This window comes from Gallus gallus, chromosome 19 (genome assembly GCF_016699485.2).
Source record: "Gallus gallus isolate bGalGal1 chromosome 19, bGalGal1.mat.broiler.GRCg7b, whole genome shotgun sequence".
Classification (NCBI taxonomy): Eukaryota; Metazoa; Chordata; class Aves; order Galliformes; family Phasianidae; genus Gallus; species Gallus gallus.
Window position 1 is genome coordinate 9,968,472 of NC_052550.1, and position 17,914 is coordinate 9,986,385.

General features: G+C 54.3%; 1 protein-coding gene across 4 annotated transcripts in view; it reads right to left on the bottom strand.

The window, feature by feature from the left end:
• The window catches only part of CLUH (clustered mitochondria homolog), a 32,795-nt gene extending 15,230 nt beyond the window's left edge, over positions 1–17,565 (bottom strand). The window contains exons 1-10 of one of the 4 annotated variants that reach the window (XM_415920.8): positions 17,368–17,565; positions 7,877–8,073; positions 6,251–6,422; positions 5,964–6,107; positions 5,645–5,772; positions 4,845–4,999; positions 4,080–4,205; positions 2,885–3,032; positions 2,059–2,151; positions 615–1,309 (exon numbers count right to left, since the gene is read on the bottom strand). In XM_415920.8, the coding sequence (XP_415920.5) occupies positions 615–1,309; positions 2,059–2,151; positions 2,885–3,032; positions 4,080–4,205; positions 4,845–4,999; positions 5,645–5,772; positions 5,964–6,107; positions 6,251–6,422; positions 7,877–8,073; positions 17,368–17,485 (1,976 nt within the window). In that variant the 5' untranslated portion in view covers positions 17,486–17,565. Of the gene's footprint in view, positions 1–614; positions 1,310–2,058; positions 2,152–2,884; positions 3,033–4,079; positions 4,206–4,844; positions 5,000–5,644; positions 5,773–5,963; positions 6,108–6,250; positions 6,423–7,876; positions 8,074–10,349; positions 12,096–14,043 lie in introns of those variants that run through there. The other 3 variants (XM_046902703.1, XM_046902702.1, XM_015295869.4) reach the window with 3 other exon arrangements.
• Positions 17,566–17,914: the final 349 nt, after the last annotated feature.

A 17,914-nucleotide genomic window follows, 5' to 3' on the forward strand; every position in this document is an offset into this window, starting at 1 on the left:
CACGGTGCTGGCTGCAGAACTGGTTGCTCAGCGGGCAGAGCTCCTCTGACAGCAGCTGAGGGCTCACCCTCCCAGCAAGTGGAGCACAAGCTCTGACTGTCTGTGGTAGCAGAGCACCCCGCAGCCCCCGACATGGGAAGCAGGAGCATTACCCCATGCAGCTGCACCACGTGAATGCCTGCTCCCAGAGCTCCCACTCCCTCTCCTGCACTGTATGAGCCCAACACTGACACAGTCCACCACGGAACTCCCTACAGCAGTTCCTACAGGTCATTTTTTTCAGCCTTTAGCAAAAAAATGTAGCGTTTGAGATGTCTGGAGAGCCTTAAAAAACAAGCATAAATCTTTCCCATTCTCTAGATATCAGGTGACCAGGATATTTGCACAGAAAAAACATGAAGCATCAAAACAGATCTGGAGACTAAAGAGCAAACCACTTCTTCCCCAGTTCCCTACAGCCCCGTCAGATTCTCTACTGTTCCATCTCTCATTAAGTAAGCCTCTATAATTGCACCTGCAGGGCTGAGCAATGGGGCAATCAGCTGCCTGCTCCCAGGAGCTCTGACTTCGACCATTACCAGTTGCAAGTGGAAGACGCGGGGAGCTCAGCTCACCTGTGCTCTACAAAGGCATCAACAAGCTCTTGCCGGAGACAGCAAAGCTTGTGTCTGTGCTGCTTGGGGAACCCCATTTTCTTACATTCCTCTGGCATCTCCTCCCCTTCAACTGGTAGGAAGTTTAGATCTGGAGGGAAAGTGCGGAGCAGGTCCAGAATGTAGTGACGCCCATCGTTGCCAATAATGCCTTTGCACTCCACTGAGGAGCACAACTCCACCTCCTCATTCTTGTCATTCAGGACTTTGTGCTTCTGGATCTTAAGCGGTCTGCTGGTCTTCTCTAGCAGCTCCAGGTACTTAGGATGTGACACAACTGTCTTGCCAAAGTCTATTGACCCATAGATGACACTCTGTTCCTGTTCCCTTTCCAAGATCCCAGGAATAATAGACTGAGCTGTCACTCTGTAACCTCTGTAATCCACCACTACAGTTCCCAGAGTGTACAGCCCTTCTACATCCACAGCGTTATAGGTCCGCACACCATTGAGATCATTGGTAGGTGCTACATAAGCAGCAACATCCCCACCAAAGTCCTTGTAGTGGTCACGAACATCAAAGCCCAGACTGAAGAATATGTTGTTCCAGATGAACATCTGCATCTTGGTCTCTTCACTGGGGTTGATGGCCATGACATTGCCATCAATGACAGCCATGGCACCTCTTGTTGCTGCTGCAGTGAAGTCACTGTGAACCTGGAAGTAGCCAGAAAGAAAGTCAGGTAAGAAGTGAATCACATCCTCCCCACACCTCACTCTCAAAGCTCTCTGCAGATTTCTCCTTTGCTCCTCACCTCCTCATGGCCCTCCAGCAGGCAGGCAGGTCAGCTGGCTTTTGCTCTTGTGAGCCTGGCCAGTGGCTTGGATACAAGCTCCAGGAGCCAGAGCATTAGGGATTACCATGGCTCAGTCTCATGAGCTCTCTGCAGGAGGGTTTAGTTTTAATCATGTCCATCCCTACCCCTGCTCCTGTTCCTCCTACCCACTTGAAGGAGGACTGGATCAAACACAACACCGGAGTACTAAGAGGAGACCATCTCATGGTCAGCTGGGAGACACGGGGTCAAGGACTACAATTCTTCCCTGCAAAGCTGGGAGCAGAAGGTAGATATTGGTCAAGTACTGGAACAGGTTGCCCAGGCAAGTTCGAATTAAGGTGGAGTCCCCATCCCTGGAGGTATTTAAGAGATATGTGGACATGGCACTAAGGGACATGGTTAAGTGATGGGGTTTGGTATCTCAGATTGATGGTTGGATGTGATGATCTTGAAGGCCTTTTCCAACCTAGATGATTATGTTATTATACGATAAAGACCCCTTAGCTCACAAATGGGGACTCCCATCTTGCAGTTTCTAAAGGGCAGGCCCAGGTGAAATGTCTAGGTGTGACGTGGGCAGCAGAGAAGGGGCTGTGTAATGGAGTTGCCTGCAGATCCCAAAGTTACCTTGAAAATGGCTCGTTCTCTCAGCAGCCTCTCAGGCAGGTTCTTGCGTGGCAGCTCTCGCGTAGTCTGCAGCTCTTCGTTCCAGTCTCTGGTCTGAAAGAGTCAAAGCCTTGTGGGAAGCAATACGTGCTGTATTGTGGGTGCTGGCAAGCCAGCATTTCTCATTTACAAGGGAAAGGAGAAGGGAAGAACTCAGGCTGCCATGATGTTCAGAGGAAGAGAATTAGCATCAGGATCACTCCTCATGAGTTGACCTCATTCAACATTCATATGGGCTAGATCCTGTTAGTCCACGTTACTCAGCACAGTGTATCTGAAATGCCAGATTGCTAATGCCAGAGTAACCCAGTGCAGATCTGGTTAGCCAGCACACTGCAACACGGTCACCCCACAGGCACTGCCTACATGCAGCCATGACAGTCCAGCACAATGCACAGCCTGGAACATTTTATACTATGAGGCTGCAGCTGACACCCTTAGAAGAGTTTGCTGAGAGATACGAGAGCTTTTCCAGGCCTGACCAGCACAGAGGAACACTCTGCTGTTTGCAAGGAGCAGTGGTGCCAGTCAGAGCAGGGACACAGGATTTAGAAGTACTTGAGCAGAAGTTGCTCAGACTCTCACATACTCAGGGAAGTTGCAGCCACAGCTCAGCCCTCTGTAGTTAAAGATGCAGTTGTGAACAAAGAGTCGTGCAAGTTTTCCTTGATGCGCAAAGCCCTTTCACAAATACCAAAGGTCTACTTGCTGGTAAAAGTTAGCTGGTTCCCAGTGCAGTGGGCAGCAGAACTATTGCTAGGGTTCTCAGAGAGAGCTAGACTGATACCTGTCCAGGTATGTGCTCTTCATAGCCCAGCCTGGAAGTGTACGCATCTTCTGCTCGGACACAGTCCATGGCATGTTCTGCTTGTGGAGCAGTCCAGCTGTACACTTGGAAAGGAGTTGCTATCCTTTCAAAAGGATGTCTCTGAACCCTAATTAGGGAGTGAAAACAGTTAGACATTTTACAAAGGAAGATTTCCTTCTATTCTAAGAGAATTTTCCCTCTGCTGCAACGCCAGTTTCTAACAAACAGCAGAACAAGGCCAAGTCATTAAACAAGCAGTGATGCCCCTTAACAATTGAGCTGGCAGTCTCTCTCAGCTGCTGTCTAGAGAACTAACTGGGCTCTCCTCATTCCCCTGTCCTCAGCTGCATCTTCCCAGCACACTCCCCATTCAGCACAAAACAGGAGCACATGCAGAGGATCACCACTCCCAGCCACCTCTGTCAGATTGGCTCTCAGCTTTCATTGCAGTCCATAAGGGCTGTGTTATAAACAAGTCTATAGCACACATCCACTAATGAAGTGAAAAAGCAAGCTTCCCCTAATGGCCTTCTGTGTAATCTGTCTGCTCTCAGCAGGTGCCAGAGTCTCATCTGTATTTACTTCTGGCCCAACAAGCAATGCAATATAATCATTTTTAAATGGCCAGATAGTCGCTGTCATGGCTGGGAGGCCACTGCTAATTTCCAGCCCTTGTATGGTGTCACTTTCATCTTCCTAATGAGAGCAGAAGCAGAACTCTTGAAAGCCACACCATGTGCCTGTCAATTTGCATCCTGCTGAGCTGAGGCAGTTCATTAAGCGGACTCTAAAGAATGACAGGCTTCTGCAAAGGATCCACTGTCCTGGAGTAGAATAGATGGTCCCTGCAGCAAGGACAGGAAAATAAAACAATCTATTATTGCTCCTTATTATTATAGGAGCTAAAGGAAATTAGAGGAAAGAAATATGCATTAATGTTTAAAGTAATCATTCTCTCTTCACTGTAAGCCTGTGCAAAGCCATCACATGTTAGGGTTCCTGATATTTTATGCTTCAGTTTTTTTGTATTCAGAGCAAAGTGATGAGGTTATCAGTCTGACCCTGCTACAGCACGAGGCCTGCTCTGCATCAGCTGCTGCTAAGGACAATCCAGCCATGCGCCCCGGCCTCACCACACCACCGAAGGTGACTAGAGAGGAAGAAGTGCTGCTACCGTTTCTTCTGCAGAGCAGAGAAGTTTTTTTTGAAGGTAGGGCTGATCTGGTTAAGTAGTTCCACCAAGGAATGACTGAGAAAACTGGGGTTTGCAGGTTTGGGATTGAAGTTGTATGCGGTAGACCTGTAAGAGAAACATGCTGTTGTCATAACTGAGATTCCCAGTCCCATAGGGAACCATGGAATACAAACTACTTTTTGCACAAGTCGGGGTAACACAGAACACTTCCAATTCATAATGGGACAGAAGGTAGAAACGTGCTCGATTTTTGTCTTTTCTTCAGTACAGTCACTCTTACATTCCCTGGCACTGGGCAGTAACTTAACAGTCTCTCACAGACACTATTTAAAAAAAAATCCTAGTCAAACCTGAGTCCAGGTGAGGAAGTGCTGCCAGACTGCGCTTTTCCTTTAGGGAAAAATGAGCCAGTTGCAATGGTCAGGAAGGAATTCCCTCCACAACTCAAAATGCTATAATTAGTTGATGTCATTATGGGATGTTTCAACTTTCCCTAAAGCATCAGGCACTTATCCACAGTAGAGAAGTGGTACCAGGCGTAAGTAAACAGCCCAATCTGGTAGAACAACTCCTGCAAACCCCATGTGAGCAGTGAATTGAAATAAGCTGCTTTCCATGCACACACACACAGAAAACAGTCAAAATAAAAAAATCAAGCAGCATGTTTCTTTGCATGTTCTTTTCCGACTGTGCATTACAAGTTCTCTGCTGCAGGGCAGGATAGAAGGAATGCTGGTTACTCACTGATTCAAGTAAAATCCTCTAGTGGATGCAGTGATACTGACATGTCGATCCTCCACTGTGATGACATATAAATACATGAGGTCACCATGCATCTTCCTGTTACCAGGTGGAGGGTTCCAGCCACTCATTGTCAATACCTTTAGGCACTGCAAAGGCTACAGAATACAACAGAAGCAGTTCCTGTCAGTAGGAATTAATACCCTTGAGTTACAGAGCCATTTGATGCGCAAGCCAGAGTCCTTTTGCCTGCTGCCTTTGCTTGGTTCCACAAACACAGCTTACAAAAAAATTGGTCTCTAGAGTATAGTCTTCCTCAAGCCACTTGCAGTCCACTAATCTGTCTCAGTTTGCAGCTTTTCACACATAGGACACAGGTAAAAACAGACACCCTGGGCCTCTGGGCTGCACAAGGCATGCATTTCTTGCTGTACTGGTTTTCAAATGGCAGCTTCTAAAACTGGAATCCAAGTGCAAGGGCATGGGAAACCTAAGGATAATCTGTACTGATCTGCAGATCCTGTCTCCAGGATGTTTCAAAGCAATGCAGCTCTCCCTTTCCTGCTTCCCCTCCCCAGCAAGACTGGCCATGTTATGCTCTGCAGATGTCCAGACTTTGCATCCAGCATTTGCACACTATCTTTTGGACTTTATTCTCTTGGCTAAGCAGTGCTATTCCAGCACTCATTAAGCACCAAGCAGAGCAAATCCCAAAGTCCACCTCAGCGCAGTTTTCAATCCCTGAACACGTTTGCTGCAAGGTATATGCCGACAGCTGTTGCAATTGCACAGGAGAACTCTACCTTCCAGTCTCTGTTCTGGGGCTGAAGGGCACACAGGGGTCTCTCTTTGCTACCTGGCAGGATATGTTCAGGAGGGGTGCAGTCAATTTGTTCCATTTCAGTACCTTTTTTCTTTCGTTTTCCGCTGTCTACAATGGAGAAAGATGGAAAATCAGTGCTGAAAAACGTACCAGTCCATCCTCCAAGCAGAAGTTCTCAGAGTGTTTCTCTGCACTCCTGAGTGAGGTGGGCCAGCTGATTGTTACACTGTGTTTTAATGAAGCAGGGAGTCAGGGGAATGAGAACAGTGACCACACCATATAAGCCTTTTGCCCCATACCTCCCAGGTCTCCTTCAGTGAAGACACTCAGGAATGACAGAGAATTACAGTCCACACCATTGAAAGCATCTGAAGGGTCAAGACTCTTCAGAAGGTCCCGAATGTGACGCACATGTATCCTGGCCTCTCGCACTGTGTACGGCTCTGATAAGCAGAAAGGGAGGAAAGAAACTGGAATTACAAAGATGCTTACTGCTTCAGCACACGATTCTCAAAAAGGAACCACAAGGAAGGGCTGCCAGGTGGCCAGAACCACTCCCTGCTCATTCCCTCCCAAAGGAACTTGCCTTCCACCACTTTCAGCAGCGAGCCCTCCTGCAGTCCTTCAATAGTTTTCAGCTCAGCAAAATTATCAAGGACATTGCCATCCAGTTGCAGGGAGAAGCAAGTCCGGTGGCAGGTGTCCTCACGGTCCATTAAGACTTGGTGGATCTCTTGCACCATCTCTTGAGGAGACACCTTAGGGAGGGAACAACCCAGCCAGTTATTCTTAGCCATCTCACCCTCAAGCACGCATCCAAAGAGTACTCAAAAGCACAAACACACTAGGGACATCTCTGCTCTCCTAACAACAGTCAGCATGTCAGCAAGCTCCAGTGGCAGCAGGCATGGAGAGCTGCTCTAGAGTACATGTAAAGACGTCACCTCTAGCAGGGTCAGCACCCAGAGGTGTCACAGCCTTGCACTGTGCTGAGCACAGGGCAGGGAAGGAACAGAAGGTGAGGGGAAACCAGGGGCTCATCCCTTATCCATCCACACTGCACGTCTGCGCTGAGGATCAGGATGATGTCAGAAGAGGCCACTTCCTACACTCACCTGCTGTGGTACCCACTGCATGGTGCTGCCCCTCCGGGCATGTGAACACACGGCTCCAGCCACACAGGATCCATGCTGAACCTGTGGTCCCGGGCTGCTCCCCTGTCTGCCTGCCCTGGCTCCAGCACCACTGACGTTACTCTCAAGCTACGAGGACTCACGGTAGTTTACATAAGCTGCTGTAAGCAACGCGGCCTGCTATTATTAGCCTATTAAAACTAACAGCCAAAGGGATTTAAAGGAAGAAAAAAGCTGCCTGAGATACAGCTAGTTCCACAGGGGATGTAATCTCACTGCTCTCTCTGCTGGTCTTGGGGAGATAAGGCTTCCTTCCCGCTGGGTTTAGGCTCAAAATGCCTCCCCCCAAATTAAAGACACTTCACGCAAATGGTTTTCGGTGAAGTGCCGAGCTAAATCACAGAATCAGCTGGGCATGTCAAAGCCTGTCCTGGTCTGGCAGCAGACATTGTGGCCCACGTGACACACCGCTGCATGCAGCAGAGCTCTCTGCAGAAAGGAAAGGGGAGCTGTGTCGTTCCCTTGATGTTCAGGCAGGTGTTTGCCTTCCCCAAACAGCGCTGGCACATGTTACTGTGCCAAACCCAGCAGCATGCCAAAACCTCTGGGCAGGCAGGAGGTATTCCCTTCCTAAGTCAGACCCCGGTGCCATGTTTTCACATCCCTTCTTTAAAACAGCCCAGAAATTGGAAAGTCCTTTCCTTGGGGCTCATCTCCATCCCTGAGCCCCGGTGAGATGAACATGGGGCAGCTACACCCTGCCTAATTCCACTTCCCACCCATCTCTGTCCTCCCAGTGCCTGCACAGCCTGTGCCAGACAGTTTTTTGCTCACATCACCTACTCTTTTCTTTTTCTCTAAAAGCCACTACTTTCACAGCTTATTTCCTGCACCCTCCATGATTTTGCTGTCTCCCTCCCCACTTAACCCCATCATGGAAGCAACAAATCAGGGACCCTGTGCTCTGCCCTCTGCCTCCACTAGGACTGGGGGTTATGAACCTCATCCCATGCCCAGCCCACAGCCTGGGTCCCTCTCCAGCCCCCACTCCTGTCCCCTCCCAGCTGGTAGAGAGGTACCTGCAGGGAAAAGGGCTCTATCCCGGGTGCGCAGATCTTGACAGTAAATCCCGTGTCTTGGATGACAATGACCTCCTGGTCATTCCCGTCTTCCCCTGCATCAGCCTCCTCATGTCCATTCTGCCTGGCATCCTTCTCACCCTTCAGGTTCTCATGGGGGCCGCTGCCATTGACAAGTGCCACGCCAGGCAGGTGCTCTGGAGAGAGGGACAGAGGTCAGCACGCTGGGAAGGGAAGGACGGCAAGCAAACCAGGGATTAAAACCAGGGGTTAAAGGCAGTAAGCATTTTGTTCTTCTGTTAGTGTTTACTGGACACAAGTGCACCGAGCACTGCCCTCTCCTCTCTTTGCAGGATCAACGTAGTCCCACTCGCCTGCAGGGTTTGCACCTTCCACAACCCCTGTGCAGAGTAGGGAGGGAGGGAAGCAGGAGGACGGCGCAGCTTACAGCACATTTGGCTTAGTCTTCAGAAGTCTCTTAATTAAAGTATGGGTGTGTGGTGCTCTGCAGCCACAGGCAGCTGTCCCCCTGCACCAACACGCTGCATGGCTCCAACGCACCTCTGCAGCACAGCTGCTCAGCTGCAGGCAAAGCAGTGTCACGTGAAGTGCATTACTGCACAGACACCGGCAGCTCCACACCCTGCACACAGCAAAACCGCCCTCCACATTTCCAGAATATTTTGTGGATATCCCACAGGGCCAGGGCGAGGCTTCGCCTGAGCCACTGTATTCAAGAAAAAGGTGATGACACTTTAAGTGTTCACTTAGATGCGTCACAGGGACAGGGAGCTCTGTACCTCCCTCCCAGTTTCTGCAATGGTTTGTTTTCTTTTGAAGTAAGGTGGAGATGTCAGAGCTGAGAAGACTGAAGAAGCTGCAGGGCTCCCAGAGCAGCCTGCACCCACCACGCCAGGCTGGGACTGCTGCATTGTTGCCCCTGCACGTGCAGGGAGGAGCCCTGCTGGAGCATCCCCACGTGGAATACAACCTCCTGCCGCACTGCTCCAAAGGCCACCAGCAGAAACCCATCTCAAAGACGGCTGGTACAGCTGAACTGACACAGAGTGAAAGACTGCACGGAACACCAGGACAGCACACTCATTGTGAGAGGCAGCAGGAAACCACAGCTACCTTCAGCAGCTTCTGCTGCCTTCAGTATCTCGACAGATGCCGTTCACATTCCCTGTCACTTTGTGTAAGTCCCCAGCCTGAGCTGTTCATTTCTTGGACAGACAAAGCCAATGGCAAGCCAGGCACAAGGCAAGGCTCTGGGGAGCTCCATCCGCACCAGGAAGGAGGGAGAAAAGCTCCACACAGGAGTGCCCCACGGGACAGTGCCTGAAATTCAGAGAGCACAGCCTGTGCCTGCAGGTCAGGGGACAGCCCCTGGTGACAGCGGGACAAACTGCAGCTGCACACCGGGGAAAGCATCATCAGGAAAACAGCAAAGCCAAATGCTGAAGAGGGGTGGAGGTGGCACAGACCGCTTCATGGGGAGCACTGAATATGCGCTCACCTGACCTGCATGTTGTACCTGCTAAAAAGGCCAAGGGAAAGGATTAGGTTTCATCCTTGCTCCCAGACAGCGAGCACCCGAGGTGACCGCGCTATTTCAGTCCCAGTGCTATTTACAGTGAGGCTGCAGGTGTGTGTGTGCACGGTGCGAAGCAGGCGGCTCAGTGCCCAGCTCCTGCCTGGGCTGAGTGCTGCTGAGCACACATGGTGATGGAGCAATCATGGGGAGCTCAAGTTAATAACTCTTCAGCATTCAAACACGTCTTCTCAGCCCAAGTCAGGCATCAGTTTTTTGATGGCCGTGTCAAAATGTATTGCTGCAAGCTGGTCTGGTTTGGAGGGTGTGGGAAGTACCAGTACCAAAGGCATTCACTGCCTCCAGCCTTCCTTCCTTACATTTAGTAACATGGAGATACAAAAATTGAAGACGAAAATGCTCCCTTTTTCATTACTGAGTTTAAGAATGCATTTCTTGGTAGCAGCCCCAGTTGCATCAGGGGCACACAAACCCTGCCCTGCTCTTCCCAGCACTGAGCAGCGTGGTTCCTGCCCAGCCCTGCCTGGCTGTGCAGGGCTGAGCTCCAGGTGCACATGCCAGGTACAGGTAGAGAGCAGGCACAGAACAGCACTGAACCTGTTTCACAAAGGTTCCTTTGCATGCAGCACAGCCATAGTTTCATGCAACAGCTCCTGCTCCTTGTGCTCTGGCTGCAGGAGTTGGCTCACGTTGCAGCCAGCCAGTCATCAGCCACAGAGCCCATCCTTGTGTTTGCTAACAAGGGTGAGGAGAGAGTAGCACAGGGGGTACCTCACCACCCTCCTCATCCTCACCCCATGCAGACTCTGATGGAGCCTCGCCTCCCCTCTCCCGCCCCACCACGAGCACATGTAGCCCCCAGCCCTGCACACAGGGCCACCAGAAACACAAAGCACAGCAGGGCCCCACACTGAGCACCTAGCAGAAGGAGCTTCCTCTTCTTCCTCCTCTTCTGCTGCTTGGATAGCTGCACTGGAGGGCTGGGGTTCCTGGAGCACACAGCCCTCCTCCCAGAGGCCTTCTCCCAGCTGAGTGCAGACGGTGCAGCCACGCCGTGGCCATGCGGGGCCCTTCCTGTCCTCACTGACCGGGCTTTGTTAGGGCTCTCCGAAGAGGCAGCACGCTGTGACCCATTGCCCAGCAGCGAGGCTGCACCCGGCCTGGGGCCTGCTGGCTGCACGCTGCAGGTCAGAACCCCACAGGCCGCCCCAGGCCCCGCACTGCATGCCACACCGCAGTCCTCAGGTTTCACATGGCCCTGACAGGCCACAGGCAGCACGGCACAGCCCAGCAGCTCCAACGGCCCCTCCTCAAGGTCGGCGGGAAGGACGGTGGCAGGGAGCGGGGCAGCACTGCCAGCTCCAGAGCAGCTGTTACTGCAGGCTGTGGCCACTGCAGCTTCACCCTCGGCCTCAGGCAGGGCCTGGGCACATTCGATGTGTTCCTGCAGGCCTCCACCTGCGGCTGCGCTGGTGATGACATCAGGGAACGGCGCGGAGCCCCACGAAGCACCCAGTGCATCCACAGAGCCGGCTCCGCTCACCGGGGCCTTCAGCAGGAGGGGCGAGCGCTCGTCGGGCGGGCTGCAGCCACGCGCCGGGTAGAGGAGGTTGGTGACGCGCCTGCAGCAGTTCACCACCACGCTGTTCCCCATGGCTCCAGCAGCCCAGCTCACACAGCACCGGTCACAACAGCAAGCTCTGTCTGCAAGTCTTGTCTGCCCACCAGGAGCACGGCAGAGCTCACCTCCCCGTTCCGGATCCGTCCCACACAGTCACTCTAAGAAAATCCTCACACGTCCCCAGGGTGGGAGCCCAGCGCCGGCTCAGGGCCGCCCCACACACATCTTCTCCTTGCAGCCCCCACTCCAGACCCGCAGCGACCTTCACCCACACGCGAGGCCCCGGTCCCACACCAGGTACAGCAGCTCCCGCAGCTGGAGGGCCGTGGCTCTGCTCACACACAGATGGATGTACGTGCGTGTCTCCCCAACAAGCTCTTCGGATGTGCTCCAAGAGTGGATGCCCGCCGACCTCCCCGCTCCGTGAGCTCGATATAAATAGACAAGGGCTGTATCAAGCGCTGTACTGGTGCAGCATGGGACAGGCGCTCCGGCTGTGCCAAACTTGTTGGCAGGGAGATGCATTGAGTTACAGGAGGTGGGTGGCTGCGGGGCGCCTCGGCCGGGCCCGGCCGCCCATACTGAGCAGGCAGCACAAAGGGCCTGGGCAGCTGCGGCCAAGTTTTCCCAGACGCATTTTCTGTCCTCTCACACTGCTCCACCGTATCAAACCAGCTACAAAAGCACACTGATAGCCTCCTCCAGCCACTCCTCTCTGCTGTTTCTGTAGATCCCAGCAATCGATGCAGGGATTACAGAGCTTGAGCCCTGTGCAAGCAGTGAGTGCTGGGGCAACCTGTGCACACACGGCCCCTCTGGAGGGACTCCACATGTTCCCCTGCCGAGCAGCACAGCTCTGTCCTCAGCAACAAAGCCAGAATGGAACCAGGAGAGCAGAGCTCATGTAACCACCGGCCCAGGGCCTGACACCTGGGACGAGACCCCCAGCAGTGAGCCCCGGGAAGGCTGAGGCTGCCTGCAGTGCCTCGTGCTCCCGCACCAAACTGCTGAAGAGAAAAGCAACGGCTGGCTGAGAGCAGAGCGGGGGCACTCATTAAATCCCTGGCTGGCCTCTCTTCCTCTGTTTTAAGAACAGAAAAAATCTCTCCCACTCAAATCCTTTCAAGCCCTCAGAGTTACCCTTGCAGCCAACAGGGAAGCCTCAGCTGTGGCCGATGTGCTCCTCTCAGAAGAGCTGCTCTCCTCAAACAATTCCACAGCACGAGAGAAGCAAACCTTGAAATCCTGGTAACATGAAGTCTCTGACCTCGGGAGCTAACGTCAGGTCTCAGGTTACATCTGCATCTACAACTGAAAGTATTCCTGATATTTTTGAAGGAGTTTAATGCAGGGACAGTGCCAACTCTCCGCTGGCCAGGAGCACAGCACAGCACAGGTGCCTGCAGGTCTGAGCTGCCCCAGGCAGGAGCTCAGTGCAGGACAGGGCAGCCCAGCTTAGGTTACATTTCAAAGCAGATCACCTGAAGTACAGTTTATTGCGATTAATAAAATCACTAAGTTTAATGACAGTACATCATTACATTTCAACAGGGCTATTATGGGGTGAAGTAAGCTATGTAAACACAGTCTGATGAAGCAGCTTTCACACCCGTCTGCTGGAGACGCGCTGGTTCCGAGGAGGAGGAGGCCACGTCCAACGGGTGGCTGATGCTGTGCAATAGTTCGCATGCAATGATCCGCGGAGATAAAAGACATTAAGGAAAAGCAATATGACGCCATCCTGTATTAGTGATGCAATGGGATTTAATGATGTAGAAATAAGACTGCCAGCGTTCCTTGTGCTCAGAAGGCACACGGCAGAACAACTAAGCCACCCATACTCAAATGGGATTATGTGCACCCCTCCCACTCCTGCCCTCCTGCTCTGTGCAGCACTGACCCAACCGCAGGCTGACACTGCAGGAGCACCACACAGGGCTGTGCAGCAATGGCCCCAGGGGGGCTTCCTTCGTGGGCCCCACCTGGGAGGGGTCAAAGCTCGTCGTGGGCAAGAGGTCTGCTCCAGGGGCACAAGGAGGCTTTGCTGCAACTGAAATCAGAGTGAGAGCACTGCAGCACATGATGGCTTTAGCACGAGAAGGCTGCTGCTGGTCTAGCTAATGCAAATTTAGTTTTAGCCTAATAACAAATTAATCAAAATAAATAGCTTACTGAATCCAAATAAATTGACTAAATGAATAGCCACTAGGATCACAGATAACCCCAGTGGAAATGTTTTGGTAGGAGAGCACACAGCACAGCCTCCCTCACCCCCCTAGAGGAAACCACAGCTTTCCAGAGATCTGCAGTGCTTCCTCAGCACAACAAGCACTCCTCTTATTAAGAGCCCACAGTGAAGGGTTAGAGCTGCTCTCTGGCTGTCATTAAACTTTATTTGGCTTTAACCCACCTGTGGGAAGAGCTCTAAGCACTGCCGTTAGATCTCAGCAGCCCCACACCACATTTGCCTGGCACATGGAGTGCAGCGAGGCCACAGCCTGTCCTGAGAGCCCATGGGGAGCAAGAGGGGCAACCACTCAGCATGAGCATCCAAGCAAAAATCTGGCCACATAGACCTACACAATTTAAGCCACACTTCAGACTGACTCCAACGTCTGTGGCATTTTGTGTTTTTACCAACAACGTTTGCCTCGCAGCCCGGGGGCATTCACGGGTCTCACAGCTACAGCACTTTGAGCCACCAGAACACGGCATGCTTTGCACCCTACGCTGTCCCAGTGGTTCTCTGAAATAAATTTAAGCCCATTCATAAACTTTCTGCCCAGCCAAAATTTCGGAAACATTGTTCTGAATGCAGTGAGGTGACTGCTACAGATCATTACAGCAATTCCACCAACACGAGCTGGGAGCAAAACTAGACTGGAGGCAAAGGGCAAAGATCGACACCAACAGAAACACCAAGGTTACAACTGAAGCAAAAGAGAAATACAAACTAAAAAACAATGCTTTGTTTTTAAAGCATGCCCTTACTTTAATGTTACTTAGGCACAAGGAATCGCACCTCGCTGGACTCTGCTGGCCTTTTCCCTCAGACTGCTTTGGTGTTCATTTGCAGCGTAGATCCGTTTTCCCACTCAAAGATGAAGGTTCTTCACCTCTAAAAGTGCATTTAAGCTGATTTGTCATGAAAACAGCAGACAACCTCTCATCCTGGAGTCGGTAGTGTTTAAAAAAAAAAAAAAAAGCAAAATACAGAAGAAAACTCAACTGCCATGGGAGACCCAGCCCTGCCCAGCCCCGCACCACAGCAGATGCACCTCCAGAGCACCACCACCACCCAACAGCCACGCAGTGTCAGCACTGTGTGCAAACGCTGCCCCATGGACCGGTTTTACTCCTCAAATGCAAATAAAGAAATGCATGAACTTGAGACCTTTAAAGCTTTTAGAAATAACAGCTTTCTAGTACAACTAATGCGGCACGATGCAGAAAAGCAAGCGGGACGCTGCCAAGTTCAGTCATTTACAGACTGCTAAGTCAAACAGTTCTGTGCAACACAAAGTTGTTTTTACTGTGCAGAAGGCAGCCATGTGCCTGCACCTCCCTGCGTGTATATTCCTGACCTACTTCCACTTTCTAGCTGGGAAACCCAGGAGCGATGCTGCTCAGGGATAACTGAGAGCTTCTGGCTCTCAGTGGGAGCTCAGGGCCACCCCCCAGCAGAGCTGTACCAAACACCAGCCCTTGCTCAGGTCCCATCCCCATCACACAGGCGCTGCTGTTATCGCAGCCCTCTCCTCTGCCTCATAGCAACAATCCTCTCCCTCCTGCATGATGGTCCAGTTCTCCCCCTGAAGTGTTACAACCGCCCATTAGAAAAACCAGCCGTCAGCAATTCAGCCCCTTCCAAACCACAAGCAAACCTCCAAGGTCAGGCGACAGACAGGGCCGGCAGATCCCCTGATTAGGAATCTGTGTTCTGACTTTGTTGCTAACGGACAACAGTGCTGCCTCCACAGCAGTTCTCCATTAGTACCTTCATTCTCTGCTCTATTAACAGAGAAGACAGGAAGAAAAGGGACAGGGACTTTTTTCCTTAGAAAAAGCCAACCTCCAGGCAAGGCACTGACAAGGACTCTATGCCAGGTAGACACACTGCTAGCCTTCACGTGAGACAAGCTTGTTCTGAAGCACCAACAACTGCAGTAACAAAAATAGTCCAAAAGTGCTGCACACAACTGCTGTCTTTTGATCTTGTGCTAGTTAACAAGAGACGTAACTTAACCCATAACTGCTCTTGCTGGAAATCACTGCAGGTACTCCAAGTGTTTGTCTATTTCTGCTCCCAGGAGGAGGAAGTGACCCAGCATGTTTGTCTTTTTGGAGGTGAAGGGGGCAGTCACAACTCTCTCGCCACTTTAGAAGCAAAAGAAAACAGCCCCCCCCAGTCTCGATGCCTAGCACAATAGAAGAGCACATCCTGTTAGCCAGGTGCCCATCCGCAGCACAGCCCCATCGGCCGCCCCTCTGTGTGACGCAGCTGCCAGGACCCCAATGGGCAGTGCTGGGTGCATGGGGACAGAGCACAGCTTTGTGGGTGCTCAGCCAGCCCTGTGTCAGCCAGAGAGCTCTGGGCAGCACAAGGGAGGGCTTTACCTCCCTCCCCCATGGCCCAACTCATGCTGAGCAGGGATCACACGGTGTAACTTTTTAACCGGAGCTGTGCTTGGCATCCACTTGAATAAACGGTGCGTGGGGGGGGCGGGGGAGGCTCTCCCCCACACACTTGAATTCCTGCCAGCCTCAAACGCCAGTGAACTTTGCTTTGAGTGACAAACTTCAAAAAGTCACCTCATCATCATACAAACTGGGGAGGGAGGCAGTGGCAGTCCCTTGCTCAGCCAATGTGACCTATGAGGAGCAGCCTTTCTTCTTGTTAGTTACAGAGCAGAGCAGTAGGCTGAGTTGCAGAGCAGTGCTTGGGATGCTCCTACATACCTCTTGCAGGTACAGCACTCTGCATCCAGGATGACCTGGAATGCCGGGCAGGGCCGGTGCCTGCACCCCGAAACAGATGCAGAGCGCCCGGGGCAGGGCGCAGGGCTGCCCATGTTGCTGCCCCCCTCATTTATTTGTTGTTGGGGCTTTAATGAGTCAAAGCATGCAGCATTCAGCCAAGATCTCTCATCAGATATCAGCTCTTCCCAGGGAATCCCACATATCTGCTTTTGAGCATTCTCTGAAGTGACAGATTCTTGCAGTTCACATTTCCAGTGCGGTTCAGCTGCCTCTCACCTATTGCAAAGACACCACCATACCGTGACACCAGCCCCAGCAGAACTCAGTTTAGAAGAGCACATGAGGCGAGCTGCATCTTTGTGGCCCCAAGATAACTCCTTTATGAGATTATCTCTTACAGACACATATGCATCCCCCTGCAGTCACCCTGTGGTCACCACCACCCAGTGACCTCACAGCAGCCCGCAGGGCCCGGACAGACCCGAGCCAGGCAAGGCAGCAGTAAGGGACACAGACTGTGCCACGGCCACGCGAGGCCCCACACAGCGTGCAGCCCTGGCACTACGGGACGGGGTTCAGCGCCAGGCTTCGTGCCCAGGGTCCCGGCCCGCAGCTGACCTCGAGCACGGCCGGGACTGTGCGGGGTCGATCCGGAGCGCGCGGCTCCCAGCGCGGCATGGAGCGGCCTCCCCAGCACTCCGGCCCAGGCCCACACCGAGATTCCATGCCCGGGGAGGGCCGGGAAGGCCCCGCCGCCCCCCCCGCCCGGCCCGGACGGCGCCCGGAGCTCCGCGCCGCTGCCGGAACACGGAGTCTGGGGAACGCGGGCCCCTCCCGGCCGCCCCCCACCCCCTCCGGGCGCGCCGCGCCGCGTCCGTTGAAGGTGACCTTCACGGGGCCGGGGCTCCCCGAGCCGCCGCGCCGGGACGGAACGCTCCCGGCCGCCCCCGCCGCTCCCGGGCTCCGTCCCCCGTCCGGAGCGGGGCCCAACCGCACCCTCCAACTCCGCCGCTCCCTCCGGCCCCGAGCGCACCCCCCGCGGCGCAGTACGAGGAGGGCCCACCGCCCCGGGCCGCCCTCGCGGAGCCCCCCCGGACCGCCCGGAGCGCACCGTCACCGCCGGGCCGGGGGCGGCGGGAGCGCAGCGGCGGGGGCGGACACCGCGCGCGACGACCCCGGGGCCTCCGCGCCCTCACCGACGCGGGCCGGGCCGCGGCTCCTTCTCCGCCGGCCCCGCGCCTCGAGGTGGCGGCACCCCGCGGCGATCCGGCCCACAGCACGGGCCCCGTTCCGGCCGCAGCCCCGCCGGCCCCGCCGCAGCCCCCTCTCCCTTACCGGGCCGCTGCTCGGCCTCCGCCGCCCTCCCGCCGCGCGGCCCCGGCTCCTGCTGCTCTCCGCCCTGCGCGGAGGCCGGCACGGCGGCCGGCGGCATCTCGTCCGCTTTGCTGACCATGGGCGCCCCGCGCCGTGCCCGCCGTGTCCCGTCCCGCCGCGCCGCGAAGGACAGCGCCGCTCCGACCCACGTGGTGCGGCGACCCCGCTACGGCGCGCGGCCCGGGACCAACCTCCGCGCCGCCCGCAACGCCTTAAAGGGGCCGCGCGCGCGGGGCCGGGGGCGGGATGGGCCGCGGCGGGGCGGCCTCGGCGGAACGCGGCGCAGGGCGGTGGGGCCGGACGGGCCGGGGGGTGGCGCGGCTCCGCGCTGCCATGCGCTGCCGCGGCCCGGGCCCGGTGCACGGGCACAGAGCGGCCGGAGCAGGCCTCGCCGCGGGTGGGCGGGCGCCGCGCTGCAGCAGGCCGCTGCCGACCTTCCCGACGCCTGCAAGGTCGCGGCGGGCTCCGTGCGGGGCCCCGGGGCTGCGGTGCCGCCGGAGCGCTGCGT